The sequence below is a fragment of the Fundulus heteroclitus genome, unplaced genomic scaffold (assembly GCF_011125445.2).
Source record: "Fundulus heteroclitus isolate FHET01 unplaced genomic scaffold, MU-UCD_Fhet_4.1 scaffold_92, whole genome shotgun sequence".
Taxonomy (NCBI): Eukaryota; Metazoa; Chordata; class Actinopteri; order Cyprinodontiformes; family Fundulidae; genus Fundulus; species Fundulus heteroclitus.
Genome location: NW_023397384.1, coordinates 463,663 through 481,042, shown reverse-complemented (window position 1 = coordinate 481,042; position 17,380 = coordinate 463,663). Strand labels below are relative to the sequence as shown.

Genomic DNA, 17,380 nt, shown 5'->3' with positions numbered 1-17,380 from the left:
TACGAAAAAAATTATACCTCTGAGCCTAACTCAAATTAGTCATCAAATAATAACTTGGTGCAGGGGTTTGAGGTTTATGCGTAGTTTCTCAGGTGGCTCAAAAGGATGCACCCCCACAGGCCTTGTGCTGCCAGAGACAAGTTCTGGCATCAGACTAGCTGGACATTTCACCGTTTGTTTTGGCAGAATCGGTGGAGATAATTTAAACTGGTTTATGTCCCACCACTGATCCTAGTTTTTAAGCCTAGTTTTTACATTTAACGTAGAGCTGAAGTTGGGGCAATTTCAGAAGCTTGGTATTAGCCTACTTCATTGATTAAAAACTAGTTTGACTTGTGTTTTGGGCCATTTTGTCACTAGAAGACCAATTTTATAAAATTAACTAACTTTTGCTACTCTTGGATACAGCTGAAGTTAGTCAGTTCGCTGTATAGCAAAGCTAAATTGAATATGAGTCTGGCGGCTGGCATGCTGTTACCTTGTAATGAAAGGGTGTCGGTTAGAATGATAGGAACCACCAAGGAAGAAGCACCTTCGCTAAAATCGACAACTTGAGTGTCTTGGGGAATAGCACTTTATGTTTAGATGAGACAAAGATTATGCTATTTGGCCACCAAGATGTTTAGAGGAGTCTTGGCAAGGTTTTGAAATCTGGGAAAACTGAACTATCAAGCATGGTGGTGGTAACAATATGCCCGGGATCTCTGTGGGTGCAAGCAGAACTGGTGGTAGGTCTGTCATATGAAATCCCAGTAAAAACTGATGTTTCTAGTTGTCATGTGAGTGGAACTGTGGAAAAGCTCAAAGGTTGTGAATACTTTTGCAAGACATTGTCAATAATGCACATTCCAAGTTAAAACCTTAAAACAGACAGAGGATATACTTTGTTACTATGGTTAAATTGTACCTGTGTGCAAAGTGCATCCAAGGCTTGGACGCGCTGTTTTCATTCTGTTATGAGTTATTAAGTTCAGAAAGGGAACATGGGAGATATTGCTGGACTGTGACCCAAGCTTGAAAGCGGAACCATATCTTGAGATGAAAAAGGCTGTTGCTCGTATTATCAGCCTTCTAAGAACCTCTCAGTGTTCATTTTTCATCCACAGATTCAGTCTGATCATTTTGGAGTTGTTAGGTTGTGTTTGTGTAACAGCAGCAAGAAGAAGACGTGACCAGACTTTGAGAACATTTTATTTCAAGGACATTCAGAGCACCGGTACATCTTCACAACAATGAATACCAAGTATTCAAGACATTTGCGTGTAAAAGCCTTTATGATGAACAACCTTGATCAAGTTTCCCACCACCTCCTGTTTTCCTTTAATCGTTTACTCCTCTTGATCATGTTCAACCAATCAGCTTCTGTGTACAGATAAAAAAAGTACTTCTTCCAAGACATAAAAGGCACAACAATCCATCAGGTTTTCTACTTTTACACATTTTAATGTGCTTATACAATAAAAACTGTCTGTCTTCATCATATGCACTTCTAAATTATTACCATTTATTTACACAATAAATGATTGTTGGATATGATTACAGGAAAAGACAAAACACATAAACAATATGACAATACTGCTAGCAAAATTTACCACAAAAATAATTTTTTACGCTTAGATTTTCTGCTAGTAAATACTTCAAAAAGCCTCCAAATGCAATGCTACTGAGGTTAAAACTAATTTAAACTGTAACTGTACAAGTCAGTTATAGAGTATATTTAATGGCAGTGAAGTTGTTTTTGTTTTGCACGGTGTCCAAGTTACATATCAAGACTTATTTGGCTAAAAGCTTAGGTGGAAATTTGGTCGTAAAGACTTAAGGTGCTTAGCCACAGATCCAAATACCACATCTAGCTTTTAGTGCTAATGATTCTAAGCTAAAATCCACTATAACACATGTGTTATCAGAAACTGTGGATTTAGAAACATCACATCTTTTACAAAAGAAATACATATATACTGTATATAAGCGAAACAACCACAAATACACTTTCGCTCACAAAAAACAGTAAAAGCAGAAAGAGGTCAGAAGTTTCGTGTTCAGTGCTGGCTGAGCATTTACTGAGCTGCCAAGCAGTTACATTTACTGTAAGAAATGGCAACAAGCCAGATTTTAAAAAACACACACCTAATATACAGTATTAGACTACACAGAAATTACATATTAATCCATCAAAATCTACCTACATTCCTGGTCAGAAGTTTACATTCACTCATTGTGGGTATGAACATTATATTTATTCGTTTTTTTGTGAACTATTTAAAGTATTCTTTTCCAAGGGTGCACAGATTATGCAAGATACAAGTTTGTTGCTTTTTTAAAACAAAAATTGGGCACACAAGTTTGAATTTACTGTGAATTTTGACTATCCACTCATGTGCACCAGGATCCTGTTTGTGTAGTTCAGCTCGACCTTCAGTACCATCAACCTAGACATCCTCCAGGAGAAGCTCACCCAGCTCACAGCATCAGTCTCCACCTGCTAGTCGATCATCAGCTTCCAGAATGACCAACAGCAGCAGGTGAGGCTGGGCAGGAATCTTCTCCCATTCAAAAACCATCAGCACTGGTGATATATGCCGCATTAAAGATTAAATAATCCAGGCTTGATCTTAAAAACATGGAATTGAAATATGGGTGTGTGAACTTTTCAGAGCCACAGTAAAACAATCTCAACTTATATACATGCAACAGCATTTTTTTTCCTACTGAATTTTACCTACAATTCCAACATGGGCATAGTCTGTACCAGTCTGTAGGGCATAGTCAGCATGGCAGGTTGGCAAAAACATCAGCTAATGTGTGAAGGGTAAAGTCACAACGTGTGCAACTGTGTGAGGGAACCAGACCCAATTCGACCTCAGTCACATTCAAGCATCTCTGAATTTTTGCAGCTGATTTAGAAAGTGTGAACGAATTACTGACCCAAATGCAAATGTGTTGCCAACAGCCAGTGAAAAGTACTACAGCACAGGAAATCTTGTCAGAGGTGACTAAAAGGGGGCGGAATATCAAAAATAGTTGTGAACCTTGCAACCGTTATATTTTCTGTTGGCTTTAGTTGGTCTGAAAAATCCTGCAGTCTGTGTTCCCCTCGTCAGGCACCGTTAGGTGACGCCATATTTGAGCACCTTTCACAGAAAAAACTGGTGAGTGTTTAGTGTGTACTTGCACGGACGTCAAGTACACACTAAACACAGTTCAGCACAATTTGAGCCTTGAAGGTTTTTGGATTGGTACATTTGTGTAATTGTTATGGTGTTCAAAGATAAAAATGCTTCACATTGATCCGTCCAAACATTCTCCTTGTCATTGTGGTCTGTTCTGTTCATAAATCTAGTATTCTCTCATATTGTATATGGGGGGTTGGTGCAAATTTTAGTCAAGCCAGTAGGTGTAGATATTTGTGCATATCGTTATTTCAGAGTCAGCAGCATATCAGGCCATATATATGTTGACCTTGCTTTATTTTTGGTCATTGAAACTGGTGCTTCAGCAGTTTCCAATCAATGATTAGCTTAAATTTGAGTGATTCTTGGGTTGTCCTTGAATATCTTAACAAAAAAAGTGATCAACTAATCAGGCAAAATTATACCAGGACCAAATTCGTGGCTACAGAAAGTGTTGGGTTGAGGTACAATTTAGGGACATTTATGTAAATATAAATGGGGGTGTATGTCTAAATCTAAACCTGCATCTATTTTAACCTTGTGCAGAAGATTAGAAAAAAATCTAACACTTGCTAGGATTTTTAAAATTTATCGAAGTTGTATGTTGGGTCATCATCCTCCCTGGAAAAAGTCAGGTTAAAATGCATGATTTAAAGCTCAAGCTGAATACGACATGAAAGCCCATGATGAATGCAGGTTAAATCCAAACACAACTGTATATTAGATAATTAGAAATCAGTGTGTGCATGAAATAAATAAGGATTCAATTAAGTGCAAATGTAACCCATACTATAAGTGAAATAAAATGTATGGGGTGTATTTTATGAATGTAAAGGCATATGGTTCTAGCAAGCGTAGACATGGTTACATGCCCAAAGAGCCCATTACACAACGCAAAAAACGATCGTGTTAATGTTTTCTGCCTTCCTTGAGGAGCTGAGATGATTGCTGCGAGGTGATGAAAAGGCACTTATGTCCAGGGGATTCTTGATGGAGAGTTAGGCTTGGTAAACAAAATGCTTCAAGAGTTTCTGTCACACAGGGAAGAGCGCAAATTCAGCAATGCATTTTAAATAAGCCTGCAGTTTGAAGAAAAAAAAGTATTTTTTAGTTTTGCTATTTTAATCAGTACGTCTTACCTGTCTGTTTGTCTTCTACAAATGTATTTTGAGATGCAGAATCCATTCACTGCTGTTCCTGTGGGGCACTGGAGGCTGAGGAGGAGGCGGCGGTCAGAGCCGTGATGGGAGGTTCAGGCGCATTTGTCTCAGAAGTTATTTTGGAGGTTATGGTTGTCGTGGCTGTTCCTGGGAACGTGGAGGAAAGCTGATGTTTAGGGGTGGAGCGGTTCAGATCGGCAGCAGTGTGGGGGCCATGAGAGTCAGTGGGGTGGGGGGAGATCTTCAGGAAGGAGAGAAGGTAACAAAAATGTGTAAAATTATAGCTGATGTGTTGAGAGAAAATATAAGAGGAGATGGAACCTCTATTCACGGGTTAACCATAAGAGAAACTAGACCAAAAGGTAAAACTCTGAGAACATGGTGCCCTGCAAAAGTCTCCATACCTCATTCATATTTTAAAATGTTCTTACATTGCAGCTGTAAGCTTTAATTCATTTTATTAGAAATACTTTTAGTGTCCCACAATTGGGAAATTCAGTGAAATATTGGGATTTTATGTGATACCACAGTGTAGTTCATAATGGCAAGGTGGGAGAAAAAAGAGACGTGGTATTAAAGATTTTGATGTTGTATGTTGTGTTCAGTCTCCCTAAATCAATGTCTCCATGTCCTTAAAAACAGCAGTGCAACGACTGCAGGTTGCTCAAGTGGTGCAAGCCACTAGAATTGACAAAGCCTCCTGGATAGGTGTCGAAAACGTTTTCAGAAAGAACTGAATGAAAGTCCGGTTGCCTCCGATTTAAGCCTGTTTGGTGCCTTACGTGTTTATTTTTAATAACAGAGGAAGTACAACACTGCACATGCGCAGCAAGGGATAAAACAAGGAAGCAGCTAACGGCTATTAGCAATGCAGAAAGGTCCAAGATCCAATGGAAAAAAAAAATACACAAAAAAAATATGATTCCAAAAAGGAAAAGACTGGAATGTCGCTGGAAATAAAGTATGACCGTTGGTGTTCACTGAAACGGACGCTAAACCTGCCGATTGCTCAGATGTGACTGCAGAGTTGATTAACGTGAGTAAATGTTGTGATATGAAGCTCTTAAAGTTGGTCTTCGATCACGTCGAGTCGCCGCTTTACTGCAAGGCATTGTAGAGAGTCAAGCTCGGTCCGGCATTATTTACAAGTGATTTATTATTTAAGTAAACTGGCTGTATGATAGTTCTACGATACTGCCGGTAGATGGTGCTACGTCTGTTTATATCTGGTGATCGTACTCGGTGCTGGGGCTATTTTTATCCACAAAAAGGACCATTAAAACATTATCAGGATGGAGGCTTGGTGTATATAACTTTCTTTTATCATGATCAAATGGTTTTTACTGATTTTTCTAAGCATTTAATATCGCTATATGTCTTTAGGACTCTGTTTTATAACCTAAAACAATGTTTAATTTCATCACAACTTTCTCCCAGACCTGCCTGCTGTGTTCCTTGGTCTTCATGATGCTTTTGCTTTTGAGGTATCAACGTAAATGCAGTCAAATGCAAATGCATATCACACTTTTCAGGTGTTATTTCCCTCAGCTTCACAGTTATTTAAATGTTTTTGTTGCTCATACAATTCTAATAAAATACATTACAAAAGGTGGAAAAGTTAAATGAGTTTGAATACTTTCACAGGGCACTAAATCTATAAATCTAAACATCAATAACTGAACTTCTAATTGTGTGACTTATGTTTTAATAACCTTGAATCCGTTGGTGTAACATAAAGGGAGTCTCAGAGCTATTATAGCAGAGCTACAGCTTCTGTTATTGGATTAGATGAAGCTGCACAGACTGAGCCAAACGTTTTTTTTAGTCAGCTCTCTGACTATATTTAAAGGCTTTTCTGACGTTAAAATTCTTTTCCAGACTAAGTTATGTATAGCTATAAAATATTATCTAATATGCAGGAAATCCCTATCATCAGTCATCTCATATTAGGCAAACTGTTCAAACAATCATGCAGGCTGCAAATCCACGGCAGAGAAATAAAGTGTAATTTTCTGTTGCAACCCACTAACTGAACAATGAGGTAACGACTCTTATTTAAATTTTTAACTAAATTTCAACATCTCTATTTCCACGAATAGATGGCAGCAGGGTTTAGATCGTCATTATGGAAGTCTGATGCTAACCAACTAATAGGGAGAAGCTGTCCCCTTAAGACCCGCCCCCTCCTCAATTGCATAATGAGGCTGAAATACACAATTGGAAAAAAAACAGGCATAAATAAATAGGGTTTGAAGAAACAAATGGGGTAATGATATCCAAAGGAAGAATAAAACAGACAAATATTAAAAGAAACCCAAAAATAAATACATTTAAAAACTAAGTCATTCATAAAGTCGACAATTATAATGAAACATAAATGAGGTGATTATTACAAAGAGCTAATTAAGAGAGATATTTACATTTATGTCTCATTGTATAATTTAATTACTGCTTACATTTATTTATTTGCTGTATTTTGTGCATTTATTTTATGATTATTTATTTATTTCTGTGTTTGTTTCTATATTTATTTTTGGTTATGTCAGAGTTGGTCCTCCATAGAATATGCGCAAAACCTGCAGAGTGATTAAGACAGAGGTGACCGATGATAGGGGGTTTCCTGCATATTAGATGATATTTGCAAGTTATACATAAAAAACACATTATTTTTTGTTTTTCCTATAGATGCACTAAACATTTTTTTCAGATTGCCACCCAATTTCTTTTTACAAGCATAAAGAAGTTACCTGGCTGCTCTGTGGGTCGTGGTACACCTCATTACGAGGGGAGCGTAGGATGCAGTCCTGCGCTGTAGTTTTCTCAGTGCGTGGTGCACTGGGATCCCCATCATCCACACCATTGGCAGCACACCTCATACCCTTAAGACAGAGCACCTGTAGGGTCAAAACAGCTGTCACAAATGTTGTTGGGAAAGGTTTTACAGCCATATAATAAAACTTCCAGGAAATGGCACAGACTAATGTTCTAAAGTTTAATTTATGATAAATGGTAAATGACCTGCACTTGTGTGGCGCTTTATCAAGGCTGCCAGAAAATTGGCGCCACCGAAACCTCTGACCACCGGCAGCAAGCAAAGGTGGTGAAGTGTCAAGGACACAACAACTGAGACAGTTGAAACGGGGGTATGAACCAGCAACCTGCTGGTTACAGGGCGAACTCCCTTAATGAATAAGCAGTTGATTAAAGTGCCGGTACTCAGATGGGTTTTATACAAAAGCTTGGCACGGACATGAGCATGAATACAGCTATAAAAAACAGTAAATTTGTGCGGTGCCAAGGATTTGTTTTAATGTGTTTTATTTTCTCAAAGTTTTTCATAAAAGTGAAGCAAAGAGGAGTTCTTGGGCACATTGTGAGGGTTCTTGCTTAAAGGATACTCACTAGAAGATGCTGCAGGGAAAATGGAAATCCTGGCATTTTATTAGCTCCTCTTTGAAATTAGTAATAGTGTCCTGACCTGAATTTGAGAGAGAATTTCTGAAGGGGGCTAAAGAGTAGGGGAATGGCAAGGAGGCCTTCTAACCACAATGACCTGGAGCTCAATATAAAACACTTGTCAAGTGTGTGTAAAGCATTAACCTTTAATTCCCAGAAAATCTATTGAGCCTTAGGTATCGAAACAGAAAATAATACAATGTGATGTCAAAATCTGCAATAGACGGGCGACCTGTCCAGGGTGTACCTGCCTCTCGCCCATTGACAGCTGGAGATAGGAACCAGCACCCCTCGCGACCCCACAAGGGATAGACGTGTTAGAAAATGGATGGATGGATGGATGGTGATGTCAAAATGTAACTTCTGGTACAGGAGCACACTGTAAAGTTTAAGGCCTTCACCCCAGTCCACATCTATATCCACCATACAACGTCAAAAGTATCACAAACACTTTCAAAATGTGTCAGGAATTGATATTTTACAAAACAAGCTTCATTTTTATTTATTTTTTAAAACTTACTGAAAAGAATAATTTTCAATATATCAACATATCTGGTAAGATAAGAAGCAGTGTGACAGCAGATTAATAACGCTTAAGTGGTACAGACAACTAGGACTGGCCAGAAGGAGAAAAAGGAGAAGGCAAATAATGAAGAAAGGAAGGTGTTTCAGTTGCAGCTAAGTCTCAGGTGTGACAGGAAAAACAAGATCTTGACCAAAGACAGAGCGAAAAGGCTTATAGATAAAGTAAAACAGGAAACCAGGTGAGTAATTGAAACAAAATGAACATGAACAAAACATATGACAATCGTGCAACACAGTGTAACATCTATGGCTACGTTCACACTGCAGGCCTTGATGCTCAATTCCGATTTTGTAATGAAATCGGATTTTTTTACGTGTCCGTTCACATTTCAAAATTTATGCGACTTGTATTCGATCTCCTGTGTGAACTGCATTCATACACCTAAGTGTCCCGCATGCGCAGTAGAGGACGCGGTGACGTCATACGTAGCAAGCGTGCTCAGTGTTTGCGAAAGTAAACATGGATCGTAATGCTGCAGCGTATCTTGCGTTCTTTACGTTATTCTCCAACCAGAACCAGCACATTACCAAAGCAATCCTTTTAAGAAGATCGAAAAGGAAGTTTAGCGACGTGAGCGGCTTTACTGATACGGACTTCAATCATTATTTTCGAATGACAAAGGAAACCTTTATGTGCGTCTGAACGGATCTCTTTAGTGCTCTCATATAAAAACACACAACGAGTAAACACGTTGCTGTGGGGCTGTATGGACTTGCAACAGGTGCTTGTTACCGCACAATAGCCAACCTCTTTGGCATAGCCAGGTCCACCGTTAGTGACGTTTGTCAAGTATCAATGACGTGTAGGTCGGATAAATGCGACCTGGCCGTACAGACACAGGTCGCATTTGAAAAGATCAGATACGTATCGGATTCAGGACCACATATCCAAGTGGGCATTTGAAAAAAATCCGATCTGTGTTGTTCAGACTGTCATGAAAAGATCAGATACAGGTCCCATATGGGCAAAAAAATCGGAATTGGGTCACTTCAGGCTGCAGTGTGAACGTAGCCTATGAGAACTTTAATAATTCAGTGGTGTTGTTATAACACAGGAGGATTTTCAGCCGACCTTTCTGAAGCTTTGTTTGAAGTTATCCGACAAAAAGCCATAGAGAAGCGGGTTGGCACAGGAGTTGACGTAGGACAGGATAACAGCAAAGAAGTAGATCCCAGCCGTGACACTGGACTCAGGGATGATGACCACCAGGTTAACCATGTTGATGATGAAGAACGGCAGCCAGCAGAGCACAAAGACCACCACGATGACGACCACCATCCGTGTCACCTTTCGCTCTGAACGACGGCGGTTAATGAAACCCACCCTGGCGCCAGAGGACTTCACCTACATGAATAATGATTAACACATCTTTAATGAGGTAAGGGACGTACAATAGATGGTTATAAGGATGATTTCAACATACCTTAATAACAATAAGAAGGTAACAGAGGCAAATAATGAGCAGCGGTCCGAAGAAACCGACTGTGGCAGTGTATATGATGAAGGCTGTAGACCACACATCCTTTGGCTCTGGCCAGATCATGTTACACGAGTTAAATTTGTCCTGAAAGTTATTAGAGAAAAGGATCCAATTAAAACTTAGGTCAGTATGTGGTTAAAAAAAAAGTCAAGTTATGATTATTCAATGTATATTCAATGTATATCTTGCTGTTAGGACAAGGGGTATAAGATTTCACTATATTTTAAGGTTTAGTGTTAATCCGACAAAGACTCCTGGATATGTGTTGAAATGTTTTTAAAATGAACTGAGCGAAAGTTTGGTTGCCTCTGATTTAAGCCTGCTTGCTGTTAAGCCGCCCTGTTCTGTATATTGTTACAATTTTTATTATTCTATTGTGTTGAATTAGGGTTTCTGGCAGTCCTTCCTGTCTCTGTCACACCTGTCCAGCTGTGGTAATCAGCACACCTGTTCCTACATCTTCATTGCCTGTCAAAGTCATGGTCCTATTTTTTTTTTCTTCTTACAATGATCTCATCTTGTAATTAATTTGGTTATATTTCTGTTATTCTTTGTGCCTTTTCCCTAATTTAATTTTGTTTTCGTCACAGTAATTTGATTATTCTACCTTTGAAGCTCTTTTGTTTGTTTTATTGGCTGAATGCTACATTTCAAACTATATATCCTTGATACTGCTTGGAGGACAATCCGGTAAACAATTTAGTTTGTTAAAGGAGCATTGCACAAGTTTAAGGGTTAAATATTATTAGTTTTCATTGCCATACATGCCCTTACAATTGCCCGACGTGTAAAATTAGTTATCCTCTATTTACTGCAGTTGCCTCTATAGGCTCCATTAGTCACTTCATGAGCGGAGGGATTCGGGTCGTATTCTCTGGGCGTGCCCATAAGTGTACTCTTGTTCACCCTGCTACTTTATTGAGTCTCTGCATGGATGCATCAGTGAGAGAGAAAACATAGGTTAAAGGTGCATAGCCATGATATTTGACATTTTTTAAAATGTATACGTCAGTAACTCTGGTTGCATACAAAGTTTTTATGAAAGATCATCACATCGTGCTATAGTATTTGTTATTATTTTGGAGTTTTTAAGCCTCGAAGCTGGACAATCAGAACACATAATACAGTACAATGGCCAAGCAAGACAAAGGTAATTGTATTGTCTCCAGGTTAAGCATGAGTGAAGGTTTACATGGTGATTTATCCAGTGAAGAGGAGGAAATCAGAAGAAATATCCTCTGGGAACTGTGCGTTTGAGACTGGCACCTTACGCAAGGTTTTAAAAGGGCTGTTGTGAGCCCAGTCAGCCTGTCCTTCATCAGATTGCTCAATGACAGCTTTGACTAAAAGCAAAGATAAAATACAATATGTGAACAAGTTTTTAATGCCAGTGTTCCTCTGATTTGCACAAGCATGTGTCAACACTCTCCTCCTACTTTATCTCATCCAGCAGAGCCATCCAGCAGTTCCACAAGTCTCCCGTTTTCTCCTCGTAATCTGTTAGTGTTTTATTACACTACAGTAATTTAGCTGTTAACATATTATTCCAAGACTCTTTACCACCAGTCAAACTCTATAGGTATTTCTATCATTTATCCACACAGTTGTTTGGGTCTAATACATTAAGGTAAACACGTGAAAATATGTACATGGCCTTCATATTTAAGTGCTCTCTCCTTTATTAAACTCAGACACTGATAAAAAAAGGCATCTGCTACCTTCAACTAACCATTGATAGCATGCAGGAGGAACATCCACAGAGCATGCTTACTGACTTGATGCCATCTGCAGACACTGGCTGATATTTTATACAGACACATGAAAGACAAATACCATTGTAACACAAAAGCATTTTTTTACCTGATGAACTTTATGCTCACAAACAACAGCTGCGGTCACTTTATTTGTTTGGGTGTTTACTCAATGCTCAGACAGTCTGTAGTCGCCATAGCTTAAACTGTGTTCATTAGTCTCTCCTGTTGGGGTTGCTCTTGGCCTTAAATCCAAGATTTTAGTTGTTTCACTCTCTTGGGGCGAATAGTGTTTGCATCAATAAAACTGTTATGTGGGTGAGGTAAAAAAAAAAAAAAAAAAAGATCTGTCCTCTGTACCTGTTAACCTTTCATGAAGCTCACCTATATGTCCTGCAGAGATAATCTGTGTCCAACAAAAGTGTTTCCTTTTCTGAAACCACTAAGTGGCCACATGTCCATATCTTTTTTTTTTTTTAAAGATACATTTTGTTAATGAAAAATTAACCTGCACAGGAAAGTCCAGTTCAGACTAATCATGACTGCAGTATTTGTTATGAGCTGCTTTATCCTCATTTCAGTTTTTGGGGACGTCTGCATTTCACTGTTGTAATTTTAGCTTGTCTTATATATTGGTATCTTAGTCTGTTCCCTATGTTCTTGTTCATTTAGATTTTATTTTATCAAGCTCTCTCCAAGATATGATCTCATGTGTTTCTTGTTTCTCTGCTCAGCCCTTAATTTAGCCTCTCTCTGCCACTCCTGCTCCCCATCTCCTCTCATTACCTCTTCTGGTTTGCTTACCTATCCTCTGACCCTCCCTCACTATTTAAGCACTTGAATTATTTCCAGTCATAGTTGTATTCTTCTGTGACTCCTATGGACTCTATTCTTCCATCAGCTTCTCTGTTTCTCCTCCATTTCCCTACCCGTGTTCCTTGTCCTATTATCTGAGTTCTTTACTGTAAGTTGTCTGTTAATTTTTAATTGATTCAATCTGTATTTGGGTCCCATTACATACCACCATGACAGTATTCGTCCCATCCCCTGATTGTGACGTGTAAGGTTAACAGAAAAAGTCCTGATAATGAAAACAGATAATGAAATGTTTTTTTTTAATATAGTACATATATTAATTGATATGTGTGTTTCAATAGATGTTTAACAAACCATTTATGTTTTATTTTAATTATTATTCATATTATTACTTACTTTTTATTTTTGGCACTTTTGGACCTCCAGATGGGTTCAGTAATATTGAAAAATGAGAATGTACTAGAAAAAATAGAAATATCTAAAAATATACCTGCACATCAGAGAAGATGACCACTGGCAGGACCACAACAAAGGACACAGCCCACACCGCGGCGCTCACCACCTTGGCCACCCGAGGGTGTCTCCATTTCGTGCTGCGGATCGGATGGACCACAGCCAGGTAACGATCCATGGACATGACCGTGAGACAGAAGATGGATGTGAACTGGTTCATGGAGTCTGCCGTCATTACCACACGGCAGAGGAAGGCTCCAAAGGGCCAGTAGGAGAGCACGTTTTGAGTGGTAAGGAAGGGGAGCCCGATGATATAGAGCTCATCGGCCACAGCCAGGTTCAGGATGTAGATGTTGGTGACAGTCTTCATCTTAGCGTAACGCAGCACCACGTAAATGGCCAGCGTGTTGCCGGCCAGACCCAACAAAAAGACCGTGAAAGAGATTATGGCAGTCACCAGGGTGCTGCTGCCCTGAAAGGGTACACTCTGCGTGGACATGTTAGAGGAGATGTTTAGGAGACGAGGGTAAGGGGAGAAGCCTAAGCCAGTGGCTCCGGAGGAGTTGAGTTCGGGAGGAAGTGGAGACCAGTACGGATCTAGATGGTCCATTGTGTACAGTCCACATGCAGATGAGATTCCTTTGATTTAAGAAGAAACAAAAAAAGAAAAAAGAAAAAAAAAAAAGCCTGTACTGTATTTTATCGCAGATAAAGATGTAGCAAATGCAGGTGCAACAGTGAAGCGTTGCTGCTGCCTTTCCCCCCTTTTGGCAAGTGAATAAAAAAGAGATTGTATCGATTTTTTGCTTCGACTTTGATTTAACTACGTTTTAACAAGAAATTCAACCGTCAAAATAACGCTTATAATTGACACGCTTTAGAAAAAAAAAATCCCAATTGCAAGGCGAGCCGAGTGTGCGCTACGGAGCTGTGTCGCCGCTTTTACGCATGACAGATCTGCTTGGATTTAAGTGTAAATATCTGCATTATGTACTTTACAGTACAAATGATATGTCTTTGCCAAAGCTATTGTTTCTTTGATAATGGTAGAACTTAATCTTTGAGGAACGGATAGACATTTAACGCACAGCACGCAGAAATCTACAGAGACAAAGTCAAAATTCGGCTTACTTTGGACAGAGGTAAAAAAAACAAACAAATCCAAATGTCTTCGTGAATACAAGAAAACAAGTAAATCTCCGGGAAAATCTCTCTGTCATCAACACATTCTTAGGATTTTTCCACTGCTTGTCCGGTACAGAATGAAAATAACGGGATCCAATGCGCTGGGCTGCAGCTCAGCCGCTTCTCCTTTAACTTTGTGCGCACAGCTTTTCTCTTCTTCGGATTATTTGATCAGAGAGAGAGGGACAGAGGGGAGATACACAGTGCCCATAATGAAGTAGGCTACTGAAATTGTTACTCTCTCTACTTTAATAAAATCAACTATCACCCTGTAGCATTTATTTCGATCAAAACGCAAAGCGATTCTACCATATAAAGGGCAATGTTGTGGTTTTAAAACTACAACTAATTATCTTCACAACATTTGGATCCATGCACTTATTTTTAGCTTTACTCATTCTAGTTTATTGATAAATGGTGTCTCCCTACACCCTGCTATTTGTTTTTAATTTAGTCATATTACAACCGAAAACGTTTATGGATTTAATTGTCATCTTATGTGACCAACACCAAGTAGAGCATAATTTTGAAGTAGAAGAAACAAATGGAATTGATTATTTTTTAGCTAAAAAAGGACAAGGGCAGTGGACACTTGCTTTCTGACCCCCCCCCCCCTTCCCCTAGATCAATTTATTTAACCACCTTTAACAGCAGTAACAGCATTACGTTTTTTGGGCATGTGTCTCTACTTTGTACATATAAAGGCATGTTTTACCCATTCTTCTTTGCAAAACAGCTAAAGCTGAGTAAAATCTCAGTTGAATTTATGACAGAGCTTTTGCTGGGCCATTACAACATGTGGATATGGTTGAATCTAAACCATTTGTAGCTGTATGTTTAGGGTCTTTGTCCTACTGGAAGGTGAACCATCAGCCCCCCCCCCCCCATGCTAATTGCTTTTACTAAAGTCATTGATGCTACAATAATTGATAACTTTATGTGTACAACATCCATTTTCCGGTTTTACAGCACTTATTGTATAACAGTGCAAGGTTTAGGTTTACAGGAAGAGCAATCTTTGACAAATTCTTGTTACAGAATCTCTTTAGATCCAACTGTTGTGTTTCGTCTCTCATGCTCTCTTCTCGGCAGCTCATCCCGACAGGTTGCCTACAGGAATTACAGTCTGGAGACTGGGGTTGCCATGGAAAGAGGTTGATAATGTGTCTGACGAACCCTTTCTGCATTGATTTTGACAAATAAGTTATGATCCTGCAAAAACTCTCAAGATTAACACATTTTAAGTTTTCCTGCCATTTCGGAGTTAATGTCATTTAACAAGGTTCCCAGTAGAGAAACAGTCCAAAAGCCTCACACATCCTCCACCATATTTAACAGCAGGCAAGTTTAGCCTTTGTTTGACCTCAGACCTACCTGGAGCAGAAAAGCTCAGTCTCATATCACCAAAGCTCATTGTTCCTGTTAAAGACCCAATTGAGTTTAGGAACTCCAAATGCTAACCTACCACTCTTTGCGGCAGATCTGAAACAGCAAACTCGGGGGAATCCTATAGCTCCCTCACTGACTGACTTAATGCACCTGGTTGCTAAACATGCATCCTTGTCAAGCCTTCCAACTTGGTTGAAGCTTGTTGAGAAAGAATTACTCAATTACTTTAATGTATATAAAATAAGGTGAGAAGAGTAGAGATTTTCTTGTAGTTTTTTCTTGAATGGTGAAAAACAAAACCTAATTTACCTAAATGACATGTTTTCTTGTCAAAATGTGCGGCATTAGTGATTGTGTTTAAAACAAGCAAAGAGTTTTTTCCACACTGAAAACATTTATTCAAATTAAAAGTTGGATTATTGTGAGATTCTTTTTTGAATCTTTCAGCATGAGACTGTGCTAGAGCAATTTTATTTTAGATTTTTTTTTTTTTTTTACACATCTGTACCAGGGATGAAGAATGCAGTATGTGTTGTCTTACACAAACACATAGCTGACAAACTCCAAGACAAACATATGGATATTCATATGACAAAAAGACAGACTGATGTGAGTTGCACAAGCATTTTATCACCTTTATTCTTTAATCCTGAGGGAGAAGAATGGCAGTAATCATGTACTTGTCTTTGTTTCCGGCTCGATGTGTCTATTATTTCTCCAAAAGGGGCTTGTGTGATAAGAAAGTGAATCTCCAAAATGACTGACAGCTGGAGTTTATGCTCTCAGGGGGTAGTGATATAAATTGCACACCTTAATATTTTGTCCAATATCACAAATGCAACATAAAAGTGGGCATGATTGGGTGTGCTTTGAATGCAGGGAAGAGATTTTTTTTCTCAGGCCATATTTCATTATCTCAAACTCACAGCCGTGAGGAGATAAGAAGCCCTGTAAGTGGCCAACAATTTTACATTTTGTTTTCATCCATCTGAGGAACCTTTCAGAAAATAAACAAACATATGTAATAAAATATATTAACGTGGCATTTCATGGGCATCCGTACCACTGTGCCTAAATCTAGTGAGAAAGACCGAAGGCAGAAAAGGGAAACCGTTTACCTTTTCAATCCTTTTCAATTTATTTTATCTACATGTTGACTCTAATTTTTTAATATAAATGAACGAGCCTGTGAGTGATTGATCACATGCCATTATACCTTTCAAGATTATGTGCCAAATACTGTATTATATTCTTATAAACAATTGTTTGTAAAAGTAAATACAATGTCTTCGTGCTCTTGAAGCTTAAAACAGTCCATGCTGGCACAGAAGAAACAGAGCTGACCGAATGCATTAAACTCAGGAGAACTGAAGATCAGGAAATGTATCATATCAGATTTGGGAACACATCTTTGTTACAACCAAGGGGGATCAAAAGATTTGCCAAATGAGTCCTGCTTAAAAAAACAAAAAAAAAACAGCTTTATGGTTGCATGCTCCAAGTGGAACAGTTGTCTGTCTACAAAAAGAGCAGCTGAGAATGAAAGGATAAGAATAGGAAAATATCAGAAAAACAAACAAGATCTGAAGTAGTGCCTCCCAAAGAGTTAACAGTCTGATGGTTCTGAGCATCTTTATTGGCAGATTCTTAACAATCTATGTGAGGACATTTTGCAGGTGTAGAGGTCTCAGATATACTTTTACAAAAAATAATAGCCAACATTTTACATTAAATGGTTCAGAATTAGCTGACTAGTACAGGATAAATGGCTCCCTAGTTGACCGGTTAAAACTTTGCGTGGCAGTTGACCTGTATACACATTTAAAGGTTGCTTGTTGACTTGCAGAATTTGTGTTAATTAGTTAACATGATTGAGTTTGGTGGCAGGTTGTTTTAACTAGTATATGACATAGTCCCAGACTAGTTTGATCTAA

At 38.7% G+C, this 17,380-nt stretch overlaps 1 protein-coding gene across 2 annotated transcripts; it reads right to left on the bottom strand.

The window, feature by feature from the left end:
* Window positions 1-1,173: 1,173 nt before the first annotated feature.
* On the bottom strand, window positions 1,174-13,543 carry LOC105917089 (somatostatin-like receptor F_48D10.1). 2 transcript variants are annotated; one of them, XM_021310193.2, is made up of 6 exons: window positions 12,910-13,543; window positions 9,796-9,936; window positions 9,444-9,716; window positions 7,078-7,224; window positions 4,310-4,571; window positions 1,174-4,201 (listed from the first exon to the last, which is right to left on the bottom strand). In XM_021310193.2, exons 1-5 carry the CDS (start codon window positions 13,480-13,482, stop codon window positions 4,356-4,358), a joined length of 1,350 nt encoding a protein of 449 aa, XP_021165868.1. In that variant the 5' UTR covers window positions 13,483-13,543; the 3' UTR covers window positions 1,174-4,201; window positions 4,310-4,355. The 2 variants fall into 2 exon arrangements, with proteins under 2 accessions (XP_021165868.1, XP_035990755.1); XM_036134862.1 differs by lacking the exon at window positions 1,174-4,201 and having other exon boundaries at window positions 4,363-4,477.
* Window positions 13,544-17,380: the final 3,837 nt, after the last annotated feature.